At 42.8% G+C, this 24,448-nt stretch overlaps 2 protein-coding genes across 4 annotated transcripts in view; both read left to right on the top strand.

The window, feature by feature from the left end:
• Window positions 1-24,448, top strand: part of LOC105463720 (zinc finger protein 713) — a 58,891-nt gene that overhangs the window by 18,749 nt on the left and 15,694 nt on the right. The window contains exons 2-6 of one of the 3 annotated variants that reach the window (XM_071095216.1): window positions 301-429; window positions 5,477-5,928; window positions 6,506-6,562; window positions 15,612-15,738; window positions 16,061-16,153. In XM_071095216.1, coding sequence (XP_070951317.1) covers window positions 6,515-6,562; window positions 15,612-15,738; window positions 16,061-16,153 — 268 coding nt within the window. In that variant the 5' untranslated portion in view covers window positions 301-429; window positions 5,477-5,928; window positions 6,506-6,514. Of the gene's footprint in view, window positions 1-300; window positions 430-5,476; window positions 5,929-6,475; window positions 6,563-15,611; window positions 15,739-16,060; window positions 16,154-24,448 lie in introns of those variants that run through there. The other 2 variants (XM_071095215.1, XM_024787308.2) reach the window with 2 other exon arrangements.
• Window positions 16,064-24,448, top strand: part of LOC105463719 (mitochondrial ribosomal protein S17) — a 36,570-nt gene continuing 28,185 nt past the window's right edge. The window contains exon 1 of the mRNA XM_024787309.2: window positions 16,064-16,153. The gene's annotated coding sequence lies outside the window, so the exon portion shown is untranslated. The remainder of the gene's footprint in view (window positions 16,154-24,448) is intronic.

Below are 24,448 nucleotides of genomic sequence, written 5' to 3'. Positions count from 1 at the left end.
GGCGTGGTGGTGCATACCTGTAGTCCCTGCTATTCAGGAGGCTGAGGCAGAAAAATCGCTTGAACCTGGGAGGCAGAGGTTGCAGTGAGCCGAGATTGCACCACTGCATTCCAGCCTGGGCGACAGAGCGAGACTCCGTCTCAAAAAAAAAAAGAAAAAAAAATCATTCACTTATAACTGCTGTTAAACAAAGTGTATTTTCATGGCATCTTGAATCTGTGCTCCCAAGTTGAAATCCTCAAGCTTGGCCCAAATAAGCTCTCCACTTAGATTAACTTTGCCTCAACTTCTTCCTTTTAGGTCAACATACCTGGTGTAAGGAGGCAGGATTGAGAGTGACTCTCACCCACCACTAGTGTTTCTCTTTGAAAGTGGCGCTTGGCACCAGCATGAACTGCCCGTCCTCAGCAGTCCCACCAGATATTTTTGGTAAGTTCTCCTGAATTCAGACCTCCCACTATTTGGGTGAAGTTGTAGACATTATTTGGGCTGTTTTTCAAATCTTCCCTTTTCCTTAAGAGTGAGGGCTTCGGTCTCTGTCTTTGGACAGGAGATTCAGGTCAAGATATCTGCAGAGAACTGCCTTTTTTTTTTTCTGTTTCTGTCACAGCAGAAAGTTCGGGTCAAAGTTTTTCTGCCTCTGCCTCGGGACAGGAGGTTAGCGTAAGGGATTGGCAGTGTGGCACCTATGGTCTCATTTTATAGAGCATGCTTTTAAGATTGCAGCTGTGTTTTATTTTTGGGGATTGGGGCTTGGTTTTACATTTGTGACCATCACCAGCTGGGTTTGTGTATGACACTTATGGGGCATCCTCTTGTAAATATCTAGGAAAGTGGACCCACCTAACACGGGGTGGTCATAAGCAGCAGTAGCCAAAACGGGATCCTTTGAAATGTAAAGTAATTCATTTGCATGCACAATTAGGGGGGAAAAGCTGGTTTTAGAACCAGACAACCTGAAGAGGAGACCTATTTTAGGTTTGTCCCGGCTGAAATCTGATAAGAGATTTGGAAAGACTTTTTATGTTAGAGCTCTGTGGTCAGAAATCAGCTTAATTAAAAGCCTATATTTAGGTTATCACGTTTTCTGGAGCAAGAAAGTCTTCTCCACTTTTTTTCTCTTTTAGATCCTGTTTCTGGGAATTTTTTAGCCAGCCCTTTTTAAATGTGTTCTTTCCCTGTTTGCTTCCTATGTTGGCATTTTTGCTGAGAAAAGTGTAAAACTTCACTGGCCTTTTTGAAAGCTTTTGTAGCAAGGAGCACTGTGGATGCATTGCATAGCCTGGTATTGTGGTGTTTCCTTCTTTTTGGGGACTGGGGATTAAATATAGAAGTGAGATTTTTGATTTTTAAATATCTAGGTGTACTGCCTTCCAGTTGTGCCTGCCTTTCATGTATTTAAATATTAGGCCCTGGAAACTGCAGATACTTTCTTTGTCCTGTGTTCATTAAAGGGCTTCATCCTGAAGTCAGTTCATTCATGTTTCTGCAGAAGATATGATTTCATTATTTTTTGTGGCTGTATGGTATTCCACGTGCAAGTTTGTTACATAGACATGTTGCGTAGCAATGAGGTCTGGGTTTCTGATGTACTCATCATTCCAGTAGTGAACATTGCACCTGGTAGGTAATCTTTCAACGCTAACCCCTGTCCCATCCTCCCTCCTTTTGGAGTCCCCAGTGTCTGTTGTTCCCCTCTGTATGTCCACAGGCACCCGTTGTTTAGCTCCTACTTACAAGTGAGAATGTGCAGTCTTTGATTTTGTGTTTCTGCGTTATTTCACCTAGGATAACGGCCTCCAGCTCCATCCATGTTGCTGCAAAAGGCATGATTTCACTCTTTTTTATGACTGCATAGTATTCCATGTTGTATGTATATTACATTTTCTTCATTGAATCATCCATTGATGGACACTGAGGTTGATTCCATGACTTTGCTGTTGTGAATGGTGCTGTGATAAACATACAAGTACAGGTGTCTTTTTTTATATAATAATTTATTTATATTTGGATAGGTACCCAATAGTGGGATTGCTGGGTTGAATGGTAATTCTATTTTTAGTTCTTTGAGAAATCTCTGTGCTGTTTTTCATTGAGGTTATACTAATTTACATTCCCACCAGCAGCGTGTACATGTTCCCACTTCTCTCCATCCTCACCAACATCCTTTTTTTTTTTTTGAGACGGAGTCTCGCAATGTCGCCAAGGCTGGAGTACAGTGTTGCAGTCTCAGCTCACTGCAACGTCCATCTCCCAGGTTCAAGCAATTCTCCTGTCTCAGCCTCCTGAATAGCTGGGATTACAGGCATGCGCCGCCATGCCTGGCTAATTTTTGTATTTTTTGTAGATACAGGGTTTCACCATGTTGGTCAGGCTGGTCTCGAACTCCTGACCTCATGATCCACCTGCCTTGGCCTCCCAAAGTGCTAGAATTACAGGCGTGAGCCACCATGCCCGGCCAACATCTGTTGTTTTTTGGCTTTTTAATCATAGCCATTCTGACTGGTGTGAGATGGTATCTCCTTGTGGTTTGAATTTGCATTTTGCTGTTGATGAGTGATGTTAAGCATTGTTTCATATGTTTGGATATTAGTCCTTTGTCAGATGCATGGTTTGCAAATGTTTTCTCCTGTTGTTTATTGTGTTGAAAATTTCTTTTGCAGTGCAGAAGCTTCTTAATTTAAGTCCCAGTTCTTTATCTTTGCTTTTGTTGCGTTTGCTTTTGAGGTCTTAGTCATAAATTCTTTGCCTGGGCCAATGTCCAGAAGAGTTTTTCCTAGGTTTTCTTCCAGGTTTCTTATAGTTTCAGGTCTTATGCTTAGGTCTTAATGTAATACATCTTGAGTTAATTTTTGTAGACGGTAAAAGATAGGGGTCCTGGCTGGCGCGATGGCTCATGCCTGTAATCCCAGCATTTTGGGAGGCTGAGGCGGGTAGATCACAAGGTCAGGAGATCGAGACTATCCTGGCCAACATGGTGAAACCCTGTCTCTACTAAAAAATACAAAAAAATTAGCTGGGCATGGTGGCATGTGCCTGTAATCCCACTTACTTGGGAGGCTGAGGCAGGAGAAATCGTTTGAACCAGGGAGTCGGAGGTTGCAGTGAGCCGAGATCACGCCACTGCACTCCAGCCTGGTCAACAGAGCAAGACCCCGTCTTAAAAAAAAAAAAAAAAAAAAAAAGATAGGGGTCCAGTATCATTCTTCTACATGTGGATATCCGAGTTTTCCCTCACCATTTATTGAATAGGATGTCCTTTCCCCATGTATATTTTTGTTAACTTTGTCAAAGACCAGTTGATTGTAGGTACGTGGCTTTACTTATGGATTATCTATTCTTTTCTGTTGATCTGTGTGTCTGTTTTTGTACCAGTACCGTGCTACTTTGTTTACTGTAGCCTTGTAGTATAATTTGAAGTCACATAATGTGATGCCTCTAGCTTTGTTCTTTTTGCTTAGGATTGCTTTGATTATTCAGGTTCTTTTTTGGTTCCCTATGAATTTTAGGATTGTTTTTTCTAATTCTGTGAAAAATGACATTGGTAATTTGATAGGAATTGTGTTGAATCTGTAGATTGCTTTGAACAGTGTGGCCATTTTAATGATATTGATTCTTCAAATCCATGAGCATAGAATGTTTTTTCATTTGTTTGTGTCATCTACCATTTCTTTCATCAGTGTTTGGTAATTCTCCTTATAGAGATCTTTCACAACTTTGGTTAAATGTATTCCTAGGTAATTTTGTGTGGCTATTGTAAATGGGATTGCCTTCTTGGTTTGGTTCTCAGCTTGAACGTTATAAGTCTATTGAAATATTACTGATTTTTTTACATTAATTTTTTTCTTATTTTTGAATATATATATGTATGTGTGTATATATGTGTATGTATTTTTTTAAACAGAGACAGGGTGTCATCATGTTGCCCAAGCTGGTCTTGAACTCCCAGGCTCAAGCTATCCTCCCACCTCAGCCTCCCAAAATGCTGGGATTATAGGCATGAGCCACTATACACTAATTTGTATCTTGAAACTTCTACTGAAGTCATTTATCAAATCTTTAGAGTTTTCTAGGTATAAGATCATGTCATCAGCAAACAGAGATCATTTAACTTACTCTTTTCCAGTGTGAATGTCCTTTCTTTCTTTCTCTTGCCTGATAGCTGTGGCCAGGACTTCCATTACTATGTTGAATAGGAGTGGTGAGAATTTGCATCCTTGTTTTGTTCCAGTTCTTTGGGGAATGCTTTCAACTTTTCCCCATTCAATATGATGTTGGCTGTGGGTTTGTCATATATGGCTTTTATTATTTTGAGGTATGTTCCTTTGATGCCTGGTTTGTTGAGGGTTTTTTAGTTTTGTTTTTGTTTTTTAAGACAGGGTCTTACTCTGTCGCCCAGGCTTCCGTACAGTGGCATGATCTTGGCTCACTGCAACCTCTGCCTCCCAGGCTCAAGCAATCCTCCCACCTCAGCCTCCCAAGTAGCTGGGACTACAGGTGCAAGCCACCACACCCAGCTAATTTTTGTATTTTTTGTAGAGACAGGGCCTCATCGTGTTGCCCTAGCTGGTCTCAAACTTCTGGCCTCACGTGATCTGCCTGCCTCGGCCTCCCAAAGTACTGGGATTACAGGCATGAGCCGCCACGCCTGGTTCCACTGTGCCCCAGATTCTACCCGTGGGTTCTCTGACAGGTTCCAGCACTCTTCCCTCGGCCTTCCCCTTCAGCCACAGTCATTCTCACCTGTAACTTTTGTTCTTTCTACAGACAACTGGCTCTGCCATCTCTAGTCGCCTATCTTGGGGGAAAACCTGTCTGCTTCTCCTGACTGTGGGGCTTCTTCCAAGCTTATGCTTGGGGAATGAAGAACCTATTTCTTAAAGTGCTTTTAAATCACTCCTGAAAGGTCTGCCTCTTAATGAAGGGGTTTTGAAATGTTAGATTCCTGCCATGCTTGGGCCATGAAAGGCTGCCTCATCTCACAGGACCATTTCACTGGAACTGCAGTTTTCTGTTTTAAAAAATTGCTCCTCAGAATGGCCTCTTTCTTTATTTCCGTCACTCAACATTTTAAAATAGATTTCTCAGGTCAACCTTTGTGAACAGAAAAAGAATGATTCCTTCATGATTATTAGCAAATAATACAATCTTACTCTGAAACATGTGATTTTCCATCTTTCTAAAGAAAACAGTCACTGTTTCTCAAGGCAGGGAGCATGTGTTCTCTGTTCTGGAAAAGGTTAGGAAAAAGGACTGAGGCTGAATTTGTTGTCATTGACACATGTACACATCTCTGCCTTTTGTAATGTGTGAATCTGAGAAATTCTAAAAGTGCTTTTTGATTAAAGAATGCCACACCTAACTGTGCTCTGTCTGTGTGAAGAATAGTTTGTATGTCTCTTTACAGACTCTGTAAGCCCCTAGGTGGCTGAGACTGCTGGATTTCTTCTGCTGACCCTGGTGCATCTCATTACAGGTCTTCAACCCAAAATTCTATCTTATAAGATCCCTGCCAGGATGCAGATTTGAATACCATAGTGAAGTCTGTACATGAGGAAGTGATGCCTTTAGGGAGGGGAAAAAACGGTAATAACAACCTTCAAGAGCCCCTACATCTCAACTCGGCATAAACAAGGCAAGATTCTGAGAGTGGCCACCCCTGGAAGCAGAAATCATTCTTGTGGCTATCCATTGGCTCCTGAGGCTCTCATCAGAGATGGGGCACCTTTAGTACCAGGGAGTGGCTGTTCCCCATAAGGTACTGGAAATCAACTTTCAAGAGCAGCCCCAGCTGCTGAAGCTACTGGTCCTGGTGCGTCTCCTGACTGTCATGTAGAAGATAGCAGAGCTTTGGCGACTTTACAACATAGGAACTGCAGAGAGGTGTAATCCCAGTGGAAGACTGAATCCAGAGACTCAAAAAGGAAGGTAAACATGTGGAAAAATGAGAATAGTGACATCTCCTTTGTATATTGGAAGGATCACCTTAGGGGAGAGGAGAGGCAGATCTCTGGAGTGTTCGCTTTGGGGTGAATTCATTCCTTGTGGGGGTAAAGAGTAAGAATGGGCCCTCACCCATGACCTCTCCATCGCCTCATCCTACTAGTTCTCATATACACTTAGAGTCACTTGGAGACTTTACAATTTAAAATGCTGTTGCTCAGACCCACCCTAGATCAATTAAATCCAAATCTCTGAGTGTAGGGCTTCTTTTCAAGTTGCCACCAGTATTTAGCCAGGGTTGAAAGCCCCTGAGCTCCCCTATGCCACAACAAGAGGAGTTGCACCCCAGAAGAGAGACAGTTCTGCATCGAATTCCCCAATGTCATAGAGAAGTAGAGACGTCACAGCCTTTAGGCTTATGTCTTAGAGGGCTTCTCAGTACTGTCTGCCATACCTACACAAAGCAGAATCTCCCAGATTAAATTTAGCCTTCATGTCGTGTATTAACAAGATGCTTCTCTTTTTCTTGGTTATGCCTTCTCAGAATGCTGTTTTTTCTCAGGAGGGGAACATGGAGGAGAAAGAAATGAATGATGGCTCACAGATGGTGAGATCCCAGGTAAGTTCGGTTTTCCTCTCCTCTGAAATGCCATTACAGTTCTCAGAATGTGGGCACTGTTACCTTTTCACTTCTCAGAAGTGCTGCGTCCCAAAAATCCAGAGCCCAGGAGATTCATGTGACAAATGATACACTCTCCACAGCACGTTTTCCATTCACCTGTGTAGCTCTTTCTAGCTCTTCCCTCCTTCCAGAATTTTCACCAGACTCAATTTCATGGATTTGTGCCTGTGCTGGACATTGTGAAGAAAACAAAAGAAAACAATGGACTGTCTTTTAATCATCCTTAAATAGCTCACTAAAATTTAAACAATGCTTGCATTCTCTCTGTAAACACAGTGACTGATGCCCAGGCCCCTAGGACTGCTTGGAGCTAATGGGATTAATAAGTATGCCTGAGGGTAACATCAATCACAAATTAATGTTTCTCAAGCCTCTGTTGTATCTCTTCCAAAACCTGTTTAAGTCTGTTATGATTCCTCTTTTTTTTTTTTTTTTTTTTTTGAGACAAAGTCTCACTCTGTTGCCCAGGCTAGAGTGCAGTGGCGCGATCTCGGCTCACTGCAACCTCCGCCTCCTGGGTTTAAATCATTCTCCTGCCTCAGCCTCCCAAGTAGCTGGGACTACAGGCACCCACCACTATGCCCGGCTAATTTTTGTATTTTTAGTAGAGATGGGCTTTCAGTGAGTTAGCCAGGATGGTCTCAATCTCCTGACCTCGTTATCCACCCACCTCGGCCTCCCAAAGAGCTGGGGTTACAGACGTGAGCCACCACGCCCGGCCTAAGTCTGTTATGATTCTATAATCTGATTGGGTATTATGTAAACTGATGAGTACGAGTGCAACAAGAATTGTTTCTATGAAAATTAGTCTGATGCTTTGGAAGGAGGTGATAAATGCTGTCACTTTTGAAAAATTGCTTTCAAATTAGGTGTTAGCAATACTACATCACTGAAGAAAAATCATAAAACTCTCAGGATTCCTCCACAAATATCATTTCCCATGTGTCAGTTGCTTATTCCAACTTCATGAAACAGAAACTGTTTCTTTATAGGTATGAGTACCCAGTCTTTAAAATCACTCATAGAAAAGGCTTAGCTGACTGTGTGCAGTGGCTCATGCCTGTAATCCCAGCACTTTGGGAGCCCGAGGCAGGCAGATCACAAGGTCAGGAGTTCCACGAGCAGCCTAATATGGTGAAACCCCATCTCTACTAAAAATACAAAAATTAGCCAGGCATGGTGGTGAGTGCCTGTCGTCCCAGCTACTCAGGAGGCTGAGGCAGGAGAACCGCTTGAACCCGGGAGGCAGAGGTTGCAGTGAGCTGAGATCATGCCACTGCACTCCAGTCTGGGCAACAGAGCAAGACTCCATCCCCCCAAAAAAAAAAAAATAGGCTTAGTTTTATTTTCAAAGATGAGAAAATGAATGCACATTTATATGTTTTAAATTAAAATAAAATGTTTAAGATCTATTTTATGGATCGCTAATTTAGCCATCTTTTTAAATTAACACATCAGACACCAGTCTCAATTGCTTCAGATAGGATTTCTATCATTCCAATAATATGTGATATCATTATTCTCATGTAGCCAATAAACTCATTGAAGGGGATTTTTTTGGTTTGTTTTTTGTTTTATGTAGAGACAAGCTTTCACTATGTTGCCCAAGCTGCTCTTAAACTCCTGGGCTCAAGCCATCCTCCCACCTCTCCCTGCTGAAGTGCTGGGATTGCAGGTGTGAGGCGCCACACGCAGCATGTTGGGGCTTGTTAAAACCCACATCATACAACTAATACTCAAAAATGCATAATGTTGGATGCTGCTGTGAATGCAAAAGAAAACAAATACAACAGGTGCTGGGAGAAGGGAGAAGTCTGATTGAGACTGTAGGGATGAGGGAAGACTTCATGAAAAAGGCAGAGTTTGAATTTGTGCCAATACCAGCAGGTAGGGTTTGGAGATTAGAGAAAATGGGGTACCATTGCAGACAGGAAATAAAACTTGAGCGAGAGCAGGGACAATAAGGAGACTGCCAGCTAGAGCTGAGCTTTTATTTGGTGTATATTAGTGCTTTGGGGTCTTTGGGTTTCAAGGGATAGATTCATTTGGCTTATTCTTTTTTTTTTTTTTTTTTTTGAGACAGAGACTTACTGTGTCACCCAGGCTGGAGTGCAGTGGCACAATCTTGGCTCACTGCAACCTCCACCTCCCAGGTTCAAGTGATTCTCCTGCCTCAGCCTCCCAAGTAGCTGGGATTACAGGCATGTGCCACCACGCCCAGCTAATTTTTGTATTTTAGTAGAGATGGGGTTTCGCCATGTTGACCAGGCTGGTCCACCCACCTCAGCCTCCCAAAGTATTGGGATTACAGGCATGAGCCACCGCACCTGGCCCATTTGGTTTATTCTTAATTAACTGTAAGGCTCCCCAAAGACAAGAATAGAAAGACATTTAGAACTAAGGTGGCATGTCTGCTTTTCCACATTCTAGCCCAAGGAGTTAGTTTTAATTTTCTGGAACCATTTATTATGTTTAGAAGGAAGATGATTCATTCACTCAATAAATATTTTTTGAGCAGCTAGTATGTGACAGAAATTTTTTTTCTTTTCCTTTTTTCTTCTTATGGTCTACTGGTCATTTCATATGTGACAAAAATTATGCTTTTTAGCAGCTAGACATCACTGAGAAAAATAGACCTGACCCCAAATCCATGGAGCTTATTGAAAGACATTTAGCAACTATACTAATAAATTGCAAAAGAGATGTTTTTTAAACAAAATGAAAACAAGGTGCTATGAATACACATTAGGGAATCAGGGAAAAACTGTGGGGAAGTGAAATTTAAGATGAGAAAGAAAAGATACGTAGAACCTACAAAAAGTAAGTGGAAAAGAGCATTTTGGACATATGCTAAAAATCACCTGCAAAAAACATGGGTATATTTGAGAAATTAAAAGAAGGCCACTGTGGTTGGCGTGGAAGGAGGGAGAGAATGACTTGAAGTGAGCTTGGAGAGGTGAGCAGGGCTTAAATACACAAAGCCTGTGGCCATGAAAACAGGTCTGACTTTTACTCTGAGTGCAGTGGAAAGCCTTTGGGGGAATTTAAGCAGAAAGATAACATAATAAGTAATCCAGTTCTACATTAAAAATCATCCTGGTGCTATATATCTTAACTGAATTTGTGAGAGGCAGAAGTTGAAAGGGGAAAAACCAGTTAAGCTACTGTAGCATTTTCAATGATAGAAAATAGTGTAGTCATTGGAGGAAAGGAGGGAGATTTGAGTGCTTTCCTTTAGAAACAGCAGAGGTTAGCTAAGGGGTAAAAACAAAGGAAGAAAAAAGATGACTTCTAAGAATGGAACCCAGGAAATGGCACCATTGGTAATGGTAAATCAGATCATGTCATTCCTCTGCTCAAAGCACATGGCTCCCATTTCACTCAGAGTAAAACCCAAAGTCCTTATGATGGCCTAAACAGTCCTGTAGAATCTGGCCCTGTTACCTGTCGAATTTCATCATTTACTTTTCTTCCCCTTACTTCATTCTGGCCATCCTGGCCTCATTCTTCTTCCTTAAATGTGGCCGTGGGGCCTTTGCACTGTTAACCTGTCAAGCTTCTTTCTCAAATGTCATCTCTGCAGTGCCATCTTTCCTGACCACCCTATTTAAACTGCCCCACACCCACATTCTCGAACCGTTACCCTACTTTACTTTTATCTTCCGACATACTATATAATTTACCCAGTTATGCTGTTTGTTGTCTACTTTCTTTTCTAGAATATAAGTTTCATAAAGGCAGGGAGTTTTTTTGTCTCTTTTGTTCACTAGTGCATCCCAAGCACCATGCCTGGCATATATATAGGAAGCACTGAATAACCATTCATTAAACACATAGGGAATTTAGCATATGATAAAGGTAACATCTCAAACCGGTGATAAAAAGCTGCTTTGTTCAATAATTGATGTTGGGATTTCTGGGGAAACATCTGGAAAAAGATAAAGTTGGATCTCTACCTCATACTTTACATCAGAACAGTCTTCAAATGGATCAAAGATTTAAATATGAAAAATGAAACCACAAAAAGTTATGCAAGAAAAAAATGGGAGAATTCCTTTATAACTTTCACCAGAAAAACTTTCTAATTACAACTGAGAATCCAGAAGCCATAATTAAAAACACCAAAAGCATCCGGGTTCAATGGCTCATGTCTGTAATCCCAGCACTTTGGGAGGCCGAGGCGGATGGATCACAAGGTCAGGAGATCAAGACCATCCTGGCTAACACAGTGAAACCCCTTCTCTACTAAAAATACAAAAAATTAGCCAGGCGTGGTGGCAGGTGCCTGTAGTCCCAGCTACTCGGGAGGCTGATGCAGGAGAATGGCGTGAACCCGGGAGGCGGAGTTTGCAGTGAGCTGAGATCACACCACTGCATTCCAGCCTGGGTGACAGAGTGAGACTCCGTCTTACAAAAAAAAAAAAAAAAAAAAAAAAAGCATCTGCATGGAAAAAAATTTAAAAACTATAAGCAAAGTAAAAATACATGTCAAATTGAAAAAAATATTTTGCCACTCAAATTACAGTAGTCTAATCTTTCTAATATATAAAATACTTCTCTAAATCAGCAAGAGATTAGGAGTCCAACAGAAAAAGATACAAAAGGCCAGGGACAGTGGCTCATGCCTGTAATCCCAGCACTTTGGGAGGCTGAGGTGGGCTGATCACTTGAGGTCAGGAGTTTGAGACAAGTCTGACCAACATGGTGAAACTTCATAAAAATTAGCTGGGGACTAATGGTGGTGTGTGCGCCTGTAGTCTCAGCTACACAGTAGGCTGAGGTCAGAGGATACTTGAGCCCAGGAGGTGAAGGTTGCAGTGAGCCGTGTTTGTACCACTGCACTCCAGGCTGGGTGACAGTGAGACCCTGTCTCAAAAAAAAAAAAAAAAAATTTTGTAAAAAGACAGTTTACAGCAAATAAAATTCAAATGGATCTTAAACACTGGAAAAGTGTTCATCTGTACTGAAAACAAGAGGAAATTTGTATTAAAACTAGAGAAAGCTGGATATTTTATCATCAGGCTTGATATTTGCCATGAGTTTCATATTTTCCGCAAGTGTAACATATTCTGTTAGCAAAGCTGTGGGGAAACAGACACCTTACACTGCTGGTGTGAATGTGACCGATTGCATTTTCAGAAAAATGGCCAAAATACCTCCCATCCCAAATGCTTTCTTTGCAAGTGACTTTGACACTCATCCCATTATAGATATGGAGGTCTGTGTGCCCTCCATTGGATCTCAGCAAGGCTGTGACTGGAAGATGCAAAGCTTTGTGACTTTCAAGGCAGATCATAAATGGCAGTAAGACTTCTACCTCATTCTGTTGGGATGTTTACTCTAAACCCGGCCACCTTGTCAGGAGGAAACCCGGACAGCCCATGGAAAAGCCCATATGGAGAGAAGCCAAGGCCTACAGCCCTAGCTGAGCTCCCAGCTGAAAGCCAGCACCAATTTGCCAGCCTTGTGAGTAAGCCATCTTGAAAGTGAATCCTCCAATCCCAGTCAAACCTTCCCACCTTGTCCTGCCCAAATTGCAGATTTATGAGTAAAGTAAATGATACTTGCTATTTTAATCCCCCAAGTTTTGGGATGGTTTGGTATGCAGCAAGATAATTGTTAGGGATTTTAGTACCTGAAAGTGGAGTGCTGCAAAAACAAAAACCTAAACCATAGGGCACTAGCTTTGGAACTGAGCACTGGGCAGAAGGTAGAAAACGAGTGAGGGCCTTTGTCAAAACTCAAAGGATAGTAAGGAGAATGTTATTAGAAGCTGGAGGATAGAAGACCCTCGAAGAAGAAATGTTGGATAACATTGTTACCTTCAGGAACAAGGAAAATAGAGGCCAGGCATGGTGGCTCACGCCTGTCATCCCAGCACTTTGAGAGGCTAAGGCAGGTGGATCACTTGAGGTCAGGAGTTTGAGACTAGCCTGGCCGACATGGTGAAACCCCGTCTTTACTAAAAATACAAAAATTAGCTGGGCATGGTGGCTTGCACCTGTAATCCCAGCTACTCGGGAGGCTGAGACAGGAGAATCACCTGAACCCGGGAGGCAGAGGTTGCAGTGAACCAAGATTGCACCACTGCACTCTAGCCTGGATGACAGAGAGAAACTCTGCCTCAAAAAAAAAAAAAAAGGAAAATAGAGAATATAGTTAATGAACTCAGTGATCTACTAAGGAGATTCTCAAGTAGAAGACTGAAAGTGCCAACTGGCAGTTTCTGGCTGCCTAAAGTAAAATGTGAGGGAAAAAGATAAACTCAATGAAGAACTAGTAAATATAAGTGAACAATGAACTTCTGAGTTTGAAAAGAAAACTTTCTCATTCACGTCTGTCCAAGCAGCAAATAATAACCAAATTCAGAAAGGGATTCACACCAAAGGTGGACTATAATACCCTGTGTCACAACTTCAGAAGGATCCAGGGCAGTGCCTCAGAGGACCTGTCCTCTCTTAAACACAAGGTTTCTAAGAATGGTTAAGGTGACGTGCCACTGCAGTCTCACAGGGAACCCAAAGGAGAGAATGGCTGATCTCAAAGAGATTTATGGGTGTGGTATTTGTATTGTAGTATAGCTGGATTATAAATTGGTAAACACTCCAGTTTGGTTTTTCTTTTGTTTTGTTTTGTTTTATTTTGTTTTTTTGAGATGGAATCTTGCTCTGTTGCCCAGGCTAGAGTGCAGTGGCTCGATCTTGGCTCACTACAACCTCCACCTCCCAAGTTCAAGCAATTCTCCTGCCCCAGCCTCCCAAGTAGGAGGGACTATAGGTGTGTGCCACCATGCCTGGCCAGTTTTTTAAAAAATTTTTTACACTTTTATTGAAGTAAAGGAACATACAAAAATACACATACTATAAGTGTTAAAAACTCAATTATCACCAAGTGAATTCATCCATGCAATCTTAATCCAGATCAAGAAACAGAACATTACCAGTATCCCAGAAGATCCTTCTGTGTGTTCCCTCTTCAAATGTATTATTATTTTTTTTAATTATAGTTAATTATACTTTAAGTTCTGGGATATGTGTACAGGATGTGCAAGTTTGTTACACGGGTACACATACTATGAACAGCACTCATATAAAACAGCAACCTTAACTGATAAATGATGTGTGTTCTGACTGCTCCACCATCCGGCTGTTCCTCCATCGCCCTCTCCCCCAGCTTCCCTATTCCCTGAGACACAGCAATATTGAAATTAGGCCAAGTAATAACCCTACAATGGCCTCTGAGCATTCAAGTGAAAGGAAGAGAATCGCATTCTTCACTAAAAGGAACTAGGGATTTTTTGCCAGTTACGGATGAGCAAAGAAAGTGGTTTCTTGAGATGGAATCTACTCCTGGTGAAGATGCTTTGAACATTGTTGGAATGACAGTCAAAAGCTGAAAATGATTAAGATTAATGAGAAGAGCATGTCAAATGTATTTGAAATAGGCCAAAAGCTTGGCCTCTTGGGCCAAACAGCCAAGTCATGTGTACAAAGGAAAAGCTATTGAAGAAAAATAAAATTGCTACTCCAGTGAACATGTGAATGATAAGAAAGCAAAACAGCTGTGTTGCAGATATGGAGAAAGTTTTAATGGATTGGATAGAAGATCAAACCAGCCACAACATTCCCTTAAGCCAAAGCCTAATCCAGAACAAGGCTCTACCTCTCTTCAATTCTCTGAAGGCTGAAAGAGGTGAAGAAGCTGCAGAAGAAAAGTTGGAAGCTATAAGAGGTTTAAGGAAAGAAGCTGTCTCAGTAACATAAAAGTGCTAAGTGAAGCAGCAAGTGCTGATATAGTAGCTGCGGCAAGTTATCCAGAAGACCTAGCTAGGATCACTGATGAAGGTGGCTATACTAAACAACAGAGTTTCAGTGCAGATGAAATAGCCCTATATTGGAAGAAGATGCCATCTAGGACTTTATTTATTTATTCATTCCTTTTGTTTATTAGTAGAGACGGGGTTTCACTGTGTTGGCTAGGCTGGTCTCAAACTCCTGACCTCAAGTGATCCTCCTGCCTGTGCCTCCCATAGTGCTGGGATTACAGGCATGAGCCACCGTGCCCAGCCCGATCTAGGATTTTAATAGCTAGAAGGAGAAGTCAATGCATGGCTTCAAAAGACAGGCTGAGTCTTTTGTTAAGGGATAATGCACCTGGTGACTTTAAGATGGAGCCAATGTTCATACTATTCTAAAAATCCTAGGTTCCTTAAGAATTATGCTAAGTCTGCTTTGCCTGTGCGCTAGAAATGGATCAGCAAAGCCTGCATGACAGCAAATCTGTTTACTGCATGGTTTACTGAATATTTTAAACCCACTGTTAAGAACCACTGCTCAGGGAAAAAAAAAAAAAAAAATCCCTTTAAAAATTACTGCTCATTGACAATGCACCTGGTTACCCAGGAGCTCTACTGGAGATGTACAAGAAGACTAATGCTGTTTTCATGCCCACTAACACACCAGGCATTCTGCAACCCACAGATCAAGGAGTAATTTTGACTTTCAAGTCTTTTTGTTTGTTTGTTTTTGAGACGGAGTCTTGCTCTGTCGCCCAGGCTGGAGGGCAGTGGCGTGATCTCAGCTCACTGCAAGCCCCACCTCCCTGGTTTATGCCATTCTTCTGCCTCAGCCTCCTAAGTAGCTGGGATTACAGGCACCTGCCTCCACGCCCAGCTAACTTTTTGTATTTTTTTTTTTTTTTTTTTTTTTTTAGTAGAGATGGGGTTTCACCATGTTCTCCAGGATGGTCTCGATCTCCTGGCCTCGTGATCCGCCCGCCTCGGCCTCCCAAAGTGCTGGGATTACAGGTGTGAGCCACCGTGCCCGGCCCTAATTTTTTTAAAAGGAAAGTTTGACTTGAATGACTCAGAGTCCTGAAGACTATCAGCACAACGGCTTAGATATCCTGGTGCTACACTTTCACCCTCTCCCCGAGGGTCCCTGTAAGAACCATTTTTGCCTGAGCAGGGATGTGCTTGATGTTTCAGGAATCACTGACGTTTCAGGACGTGGCCGTGGACTTCACCAAAGAGGAGTGGGACCAGCTGTACCCTGCCCAAAAGAACCTCTATCGAGACGTGATGCTGGAGAACTACAGGAATCTGGTTGCACTGGGTGAGGATGGCATCCCTCTGAAACTGGAAGCCATTCACGTGGGTTTATTTCCTGAACTAGTGGAAGCCTCCAAAGCTTTTGTGAATATAGTTTGGGCTGGGACAGAAGAACACTAAGCAGTTTTGGAGTCAGAGACCTTTGTTTTCTGCTCTTTCTCCTCTGATGGAACGTCTTGATTGAGTTTGAGATGGGTAGCTTTATTTTGCTGCCTCTGAAGTCTCCCCTCCAGAGGCTCTAAAGACTGAAGAAGTTGGGAATGTGTCTGAGAGAGAATTTTGTTCCCAGTACAAACTCCTAAGATGTATGTTACTCCCATGAATAGGGTATCAGCTTTATAAGCCAGAGGTAATCGCACAGTTGGAGCTAGAGGAAGAGTGGGTGATAGAAAGAGACAGCCTGCTGGACACTCATCCAGGTAAGTGCACGCTCTTGGGCACTGCTGCTTAATAAGGGAAAACAGCCACTTCTGAACCACTCAGTGGAGTGCTCCAAAAATCTCCCCTGGGATTTAAGGAACACTAAGCCTTTTGAAAAGAATCAGTTCATATTTGATATTTTTCTGAAGTTGAAATGGCTGCCTTATTTTTTCTCATTGAACAGATAATATATACTTATTGTTTTAAAAATGCACACAAAACAGAGGTTATTTTGAAGGTATCCATTTAAACACCCATAAATACCTTGATATTGCAGGTATCCACACAGCACTTTCTTCATTTTTTTTTTTGATATTGCAGATATCCACACAGCACTTTCTTCATATTTTTTATTTACACATCCCCTCTCAGTATTCTTTAAATCTTTCTTTTCCATGAGAGGTGATCCGAGAAGAAATTTTTTAAAAAGCTTTCTTTTCCATGTCAAAAATCTTCTGCCATTTTAATCTATTTTTCATCTTTTCTTTTTCCTTTTATCATTAAACTCTTGACACTTGTCTACAACCCACAGCCTAATTTCTAATTCTCTTGCTCTCCTTTGTGATACTACCCCGATTCCTACCTCTGCTACTAACATTGTTTTCTTGGAGATTACCACTAATTTCCTTCCAGCCAAATCGAGTGGCTACAAAGCCAGTTAGAATTGTGTTGACTTTCCCTTCTTGAAATGTTCTTCCACCCTGGCTTGTGATGCACACGATTCGTGTCTCCAGCCTCTCTCCGTATCTCCCCCTGCCCCTTTTCTGCATTTTCTTCCTCCTTATTCTCCTAAAGATATGTATCCCTATGGACTGGCTGTTCCACTCTGCAGTAAAGTGCTTTTAAGTAGCCCTTTTGTATCATTTTTCCATTTCTCCATTTCTAGTCCCAGTATTTTGTCCACATTCTCCTGTCAGAATTGAGATTATGGCTGGGCGCGGTGGCTCATGCCTGTAATCCTAGCACTTTGGGAGGCCTAGGCAGATGGATCACCTGAGGTCAGGAGTACGAGACCAGCCTGGCCAACATGGTGAAACCCACTCTCTACTAAAAATACAAAAAATTAGCCGGGCGTGGTGGCCTCGCCTGTAGGCCCAGCTACTCAGGAGACTGAGGCAAGAGAATTGCTTAAACCTGGAAGCGTAGGTTGCAGTGAGCCAAGATCATGCCACTGCACTCCAGCCTGGGTAGCAGAGCAGGTCTCTATCTCAAAAATAAAAAACAATTTAGATTATATTTTTGTTTATTAGTGTCATGCTGTCATTTTACTTAAATATTTCTTTTTTTGTTTTTTTTTTTCCTGAGATGGAGTCTCGCTCTGTCGCCCGGGGTAGAGTGCAGTGGCGCGATATTGGCTCATTGCAAGCTCCACTTTCTGGGTTCACGCCATTCTCCTGCCTCAGCCTCCTGAGTAGCTGGGACTACAGGCGCCGGCCACCACACCCAGCTAATTTTTTGTATTTTTAGTAGAGACGGGGTTTCACCATGTTAGCCAGGATGATCTCGATCTCCTGACCTCGTGATCCGCCCGCCTCGGCCTCCCAAAGTGCTGGGATTACAGGCGTGAGCCACCGTGCCCAGCCTACTTAAATATTTCAAAACCTGGATCTGTTGGCTTTATAATGTCTTCTTTAAATCATTCCCTTAAATACAGAATTTCTTGACCCAAAAAAAAAAAAAAAAAATCCCAACCACCTTAGTTTCTTATTGCTGGCATACCACCTACAATGTTCTGCTTGACTGTTTTAACAAGGAGTGGACTGCTGACTGTACACCAGATGCTGAGTTAGGTAGTTTCTACTCTGGTCCATGACACCAGGTGAACCTACCCCATCTCTGTGAGTTCCCACTCTGGCTCTTTGCTCTGGTATCTGGCTTCATCATTTGGACTTGGTTTTCTGTCATTCAAACTCTTTGGCTTTTTCAAGTTGACTTTGACTTGGCTGTCCTTCTTGCTTTTAATGCTCTAAGTGATCTTAGGTAGAAAACCTTGTTCCTGGCTGGGCACAGTGGCTCACGCCTGTAATCCCAACACTTTGGGAGGCCGAGGCGGGCAGATCACGAGGTCAAGAGATTGAGACCATCCTGGCCAACATGGTGAAACCTTGTCTCTACTAAAAATACAAAAATTAGCTGGGCGTGGTGTCATGTGCCGGTAGTCCCAGCTACTTAGGAGGCCAAGGCAAGATAATCGCTTAAACCCAGGAGGCAGAGGTTGCAGTGAGCCAAGATCTCACCACTGCCCTCCAGCCTGGCAACAGAGTGAGACTCTATCTCACAAAAAAAAAAAAAAAGAAAAAGAAAAGAAAACCTTGTTCCTGTTTCAGCCTCCCTGAGATCTCTCAGCCCCACTGAACCAGAATTTTCACCTAACCAGTGCTCACATTCCATGAATAGAACTGGTAATTAAGACATTTTGTCAAGAAGCCCGGGCACCTTCCCTGACAATGCTGGGACATATTTCTACAGCCTTCCACATCCCCAAACCTGCGGAGTAGGAAACTAAGGGAACAAATTAGAGAACTCCCTTTTCAGGTAAATTTCCAGGGCGGGGCTATTCCTTCCCCCAGGCACATATGCTGTCATCGGTAGGACCCACACTATCTCCTATTGTGTCCCTCTCCACAGACCCCCAACTCGAAAAAATAATTGCTAACTTAGGAAAACTTCCAGATTTTGGCCAGGCGCAGTGGCTCATGGCTATAATCCCAGCACTTTGGGAGGCTGAGACGGACCATCACTTGAGATCAGGAGTTCAAGACAAGCCTGGCCAATATGGTGAAACCCCATCTCTACTAAAAATACAAAAATTAGGCACATGTGGTGGCATGTGCCTGGAATCCCAGCTACTCAGGAGGTGGAGGTAGGAAAATCGTTTGAATCTGGGAGGCAGAGGTTGCAGTGAGCCAAGATTGCGCCACTGCACTCCTGTTTGGACAACAGAGTGAGACTCCGTCTCCAAACAAATAAGCAGAAAACTTCCAAATTTCATTGTGCACCTATATGTGGATGCCCAAGGCTCTTGGTTCACAGATAAGCTTGAGCAAGTGTTGTTTTTTTTTTTTTCACATCTCTTATCAGGGACAGGCAGCCTAACCTCTTCTCTAAAGAGACTGCTTGCATTTCTTCAGTATCCTGTGAAACAAAGTCAGTGATTCCCCTGAGAGGATGTAGTAAAACATTTGTTTGTCAGGGGGCTAAGAGAATGACAGAGTTTATGCAGCCTAATTCTGCACGCCCACTAGGGTACTGCATGCCTCAATGTTACTGACATTTGCTGGTCCTTATTTATCTAAAATCTTTTCTTAAGCTGAGACCTGGAAAATACCCAGTAGATTTAGCAGCAAGAAGATTGGGAATTATATTATTGAGAGAAGTGATGGGGGATGATTAGAAGAACAGTCAGTTTGTACATTGTTGCATGAACAACAGGGGGAGGTTTAAAAAGAAAAAATTAGAGCTAGCAAGTGTGTAATATTCTTATAAGCAGCTAGAGTGAGAGCTGGGCACAGTGGCTCATGGCTCACACCTATAATCCCAGCACTTTGGGAAGCCAAAGCACATGGATCACAAGGTCAGGAGTTTGAGACCAGCCTGAGGTTCACCAACATGGTGAAACCCCATCTCTACTAAAAATATAAAACTTAGCCAGGCGTGGTGGTAGGTGCCTGTAATCACAGCTACTTGGGAGGCGGAGGCTGGAGAATCTCTTGAACCTGGGAGGCAGAGGTTGCAGTGAGCCGAGATTGCACCACTGCACTCCAGCCTGGGTGACAGAGTTAGACTCTGTCTCAAACAAACAAACAAAAAAGAAGCAGCAGCTAGCTAGAGTGAGGAGTGGGAAGGGGAAATAATAAAGAGGATATTAGCAGCCAGAATAAAAGGTAGTGTCAAAGCAGGATTGTTCTAGGCCAGGCTCAGTGGCTCATGCCTAGCACTTTGGGAGATTGTGGAAGGATCCCTTGAGCCCAGGAGTTCAAGACCAGGCTGGACAACATAATCAGACCCCTGTCTCTACAAAAAATTTAAAAGTTAGCGGGATGTGGAGGTATGAGCCTGTAGTCTCCACTACTTGGGAGGCTGAGGTGGGAGGATCATGAGCCTAGGAAGTCGAGGCTGCAGTAAGTTATGATGGCACCACTGCACTCTAGCCTGGGCAATAGAGCGAGACTTTGTCTAGAAAAAACAAAAGAATTGTTCTAAGCAGGAACAATTTTACTTGTTTATAATGCTGACGGGAAGGAACCAGTAGAGAGGACAAGTTAAAAATAGATACAGCTGGGTGCGATGGCTCACGCCTGTAATCCCAGCACTTTGGGAGGCCAAGATGGACAGATCACTTGAGGTCAGGAGTTCAAGACCAGCCTGGCCAACATAGTGAAACCCCGTCTCTACTACAGGTACAAAAATTAGCTGCATGTGGTAGCGTGCACCTGTAATCCCAGCTACTTGGGAAGCTGAGGCACTCGAATCACTTGAACCTGGGAGACAGATGTTGCAGTGACCCAAGATTGCACCACTGTACTCCAGCCTGGGTGACAGAGCAAGACTCCGTCTCAAAAAAAAAAAAAAAAAAGCTACAAGAGATGGAACAAGGTTCTAGAAGAGATGGGAGTGGGATTAGAGGGAAGGACATTAGGGTGACTATATATATCAGTAAATTTGTCGATGGAAGATTTGGGGGAGTTCATACATGATGACTTCTGTTTTCTTGGCAAATTAGGAAGCAGTGTCCTTTGTTGAGTGTAGGGGAATTGGGAAGGCAGGTAGAGGACTCATGGTGCATTTGCTGAAGCTTACAAGGGTCAATGGAAGCTGACCAAAGACAAGCAGAGGCAGCACTGAGCAGCGATGAAGGCCCCAGTGAGACCCTGCCCCATACAGCTGTGGTTTCTAATTTGCATGAGTATGCTCTTTCTCCTGTTTTATTTAGCACTTGAAAGGGTTTATAGGGGCCGGACGCGGTGGCTCAAGCCTGTAATCCCAGCACTTTGGGAGGCCGAGACAGGCGGATCACGAGGTCAGGAGATCGAGACCATCCTGGCTAACACGGTGAAACCCTGTCTCTACTAAAAAATACAAAAAACTAGCCGGGCGAGGTGGCGGGCGCCTGTAGTCCCAGCTACTCAGGAGGCTGAGGCAGGAGAATGGCATAAACCCGGGAGGCGGAGCTTGCAGTGAGCTGAGATCGGGCCACTGCACTCCAGCCTGGGCGGCAGAGTGAGACTCCGTCTCAAAAAAAAAAAAAAGGGTTTATAGGACAGGGGCTGAGGGTGTTAGATTTTGGGGACTATTGGAGGAAAACTGTGTGAAACTGTATGAGAGTTAATTCAAGTGATTTGACAAGTCTAAGAAGTGACAGGAAGTAGAATGAGGCCTGAAGAAGACTTAAAACTAGAAGACCAAGAGAGTCAAAGAAATGGAGATGTAGAAGAGGTCAGAAAGAGGCAGAATGTGAGTTAAGGCAGAAGAGTGTTACAATGAGTTGGAGATTTCTTACATGGAGCAGGCAAGGTCCACAACATGAATGTATTACCATATAAGTAGACTGTTGAAGGTGGAACAAAGGTGAAGGCCCAAACAACTACCAGTTAGATTACAAGATGGAAGAGAAGCACCCATGTAACAGCAACTGAAAAAACACCTAGGAATAAACTTCAACACGAGATAGGCAATACCTTCATAGAAGAAACTTAAATACTTCTGACAGACACAAAAATAAACTTGAATAAATAGGCATGCCAAGATGGCAATGTCCCTACTGTACATGTAATACAATTCCATAAAAAGTGCCCGCAGGCTGGGTGCTAGGATTCACACCTGTAATCCCAGCACTTTGGGAGACTGAGGCAGGTGGATTGCTTGAGTCCAAGAGTTTGAGACCAGCCTGGGCAACAGGTTGAGAGCCCATTTCTACCAAAAAAAAAAAAAGTTAGCCAAGTGTGGTAACGCACGCTGGTAGTCCCAGCTACTCAAAAGACTGAGGCAGGAGGATCAACTGAGCCCTGGAGGTCAAGGCTGCAGTGAGCTATGATTGCACCACTGCACTCCAGCCTGGGCAACAGTGTGAGTCTGTCTCAAAAATAAAAAATGTGCCTACAAGAGTTTGAGAGGAAAGCTAGGTAAGCTTATCTAAAGTTCATGTGGAAAATCCAAAGCACAAAAATTATCAAGAAAATTCTGAAAAGGAAAATCAATAAGGGAGATTATTCCTATTAGATATTTAAAATATACGGTAAAATTTCATTAATGAAGTCAGACCAACTGAACAGAATAGACAAGTCAGAAGTAAACCCAAATACTTGTGGGCATTTAATAAAAAGACATTATTTTAAATAATGGCATCATTTCAAATTAGGAGGTGAAAAGTGGGCTTTGTAGTAAAGTGTTGAGACAACTGGTGCTTTTGAAATGTGCACCTCTTCATATATGGTAGGTAGCCATCTAGAGAGAGACAAAATTGGATCTATAGCTTACCCCTTGAGCCAAGATAAGCTCCAAAGGAAACAGATTTTACACATAAAACATGAAACTATAAGAGATCTGTTAGAGGCTGGGTGCAGTGGCGCACACCTGTAGTCCCAGCTATTCAGGAGGCTAAGGCATGAGAACCGCTTTAGCCTGGAAGATGGAGGTCACAGTGAACTGAGACTGCGCCACTGCACTCCAACCCGAGTGAGAGAGCAAGACCCTCTCTCAAAAAAAAAAAAAAAGAGAGAGAGAGAGAGAGACCTGGAAGAAAACATGGGAGAAATCTTTTATAACCTTGAAATGGGGGAGTTTTTTCTGACTATGATTTAAAATCCAGAAGCCATTAAAGAGGAGATTCATATGGATTCAATACACACAAATCCAAAAATTCTGCATGGTATAAAATAATAATTCTGCATGAGGTAAAACAATAAACTAAGTAAAAAGATAACAATGGAGGAAAATATTTTCAACTTATGTCAGAAGAGCTCATCATCCATTAATGTTATAAAATGCTCCTCTAAATTAATAAGAGGCCAACAGCCCAATAAAAATAATATGAACAGTTATTTTTCTTTTTTTGAGACGGAGTCTCACTTTGTTGCCCAAGCTGGAGTACAGTGACACGATCTCCTCTCACTGCAACCTCTGCCTCCTGGGTTATGAACAGTTCTTAAAGGAATCCAAATACATTTAACATATGAAAAAATGTTCAGTCTCAGTCATAATAAGAGAAATGCAAATTAAAGCTACACAAATTATCTTGTCTACCAGATTAGCAAGAGTCAAAAAGTTTGGCAATATACACCGCTGGGTCCATGAGGAGGAAAGCACTCTCGTACATTGCTGGGATCAGATAACCTGGAAGTCAGCATAAAGATGTCCTAGACCAGTCATGGGACTTCCTTTCCACATACCTTGTTTGGCTTTGTAGGCTCTTTGGATGAAAAATAATGTAGTCTAGAGTAACATGTTTTGGTAAATAAAGTTTTATGGGAACACAGCCACACTCATTCTTTTACATAAGAGGCGGGAGGATTGCTTGAGCTCAGGAGTTCAGGACCATCTTGGGCAACATGATAAAACCCGTAGCCACAAAAAGTACAAAAATTAGCTGAGCATGGTGGTGCACACCTGTACTCCCAGCTACCCAGGAGGCTGAGTGTTGAGCCAAGAGGATCACTTGAGCCTGGGAGGCGGAGGTTGCAGTAAGCCGAGATTGCACCACTGCACTCCAGCCTAGGTGACAGAGAGAGACTGCCTCAAAAACAAAACAACCAAAAAAACTTTGTCTATGGATGCTTTCACCCTGCAACAGCAGAACTGAGTACAACAGAGACCATCTGGCTCAAAAAACTTAAAATATTTACTATCTGACCCTTTACAGAAAAAAACTTGTCAACCTTGCCAAAGCAATAGTTGTAAATTATTGTTGACCACCACTCATTAAAAAATGCATTTTTCGGCCGGGCACAGTGGCTCAAGCCTGTAATCCCAGCACTTTGGGAGGCCAAGACGGGCGGATCACAAGGTCAGGAGATCAAGACCATCCTGGCTAACACGGTGAAACCCCGTCTCTACTAAAAAATACAAAAAACTAGCCGGGCGAGGTGGCGGGCGCCTGTAGTCCCAGCTACTAGGGAGGCTGAGGCAGGAGAAGGGCGTAAACCCGGGAGGTGGAGCTTGCAGTGAGCTGAGACCTGGCCACTGCACTCCAGCCTGGGCGACAGAGCGAGACTCCCTCTCAAAAAAAAAAAAAAATTTTTTTTCTTGCCATCCATAAGATCTATATAATCTGTGAAATCGAGGCCTGGTGCAGTGAT

The sequence above is a fragment of the Macaca nemestrina genome, chromosome 4, assembly GCF_043159975.1.
Source record: "Macaca nemestrina isolate mMacNem1 chromosome 4, mMacNem.hap1, whole genome shotgun sequence".
Lineage (NCBI taxonomy): Eukaryota > Metazoa > Chordata > Mammalia > Primates > Cercopithecidae > Macaca > Macaca nemestrina.
The sequence above is the reverse complement of the archived record's forward strand: the minus strand, read 5'-3'. Positions and strand labels throughout refer to the sequence as shown.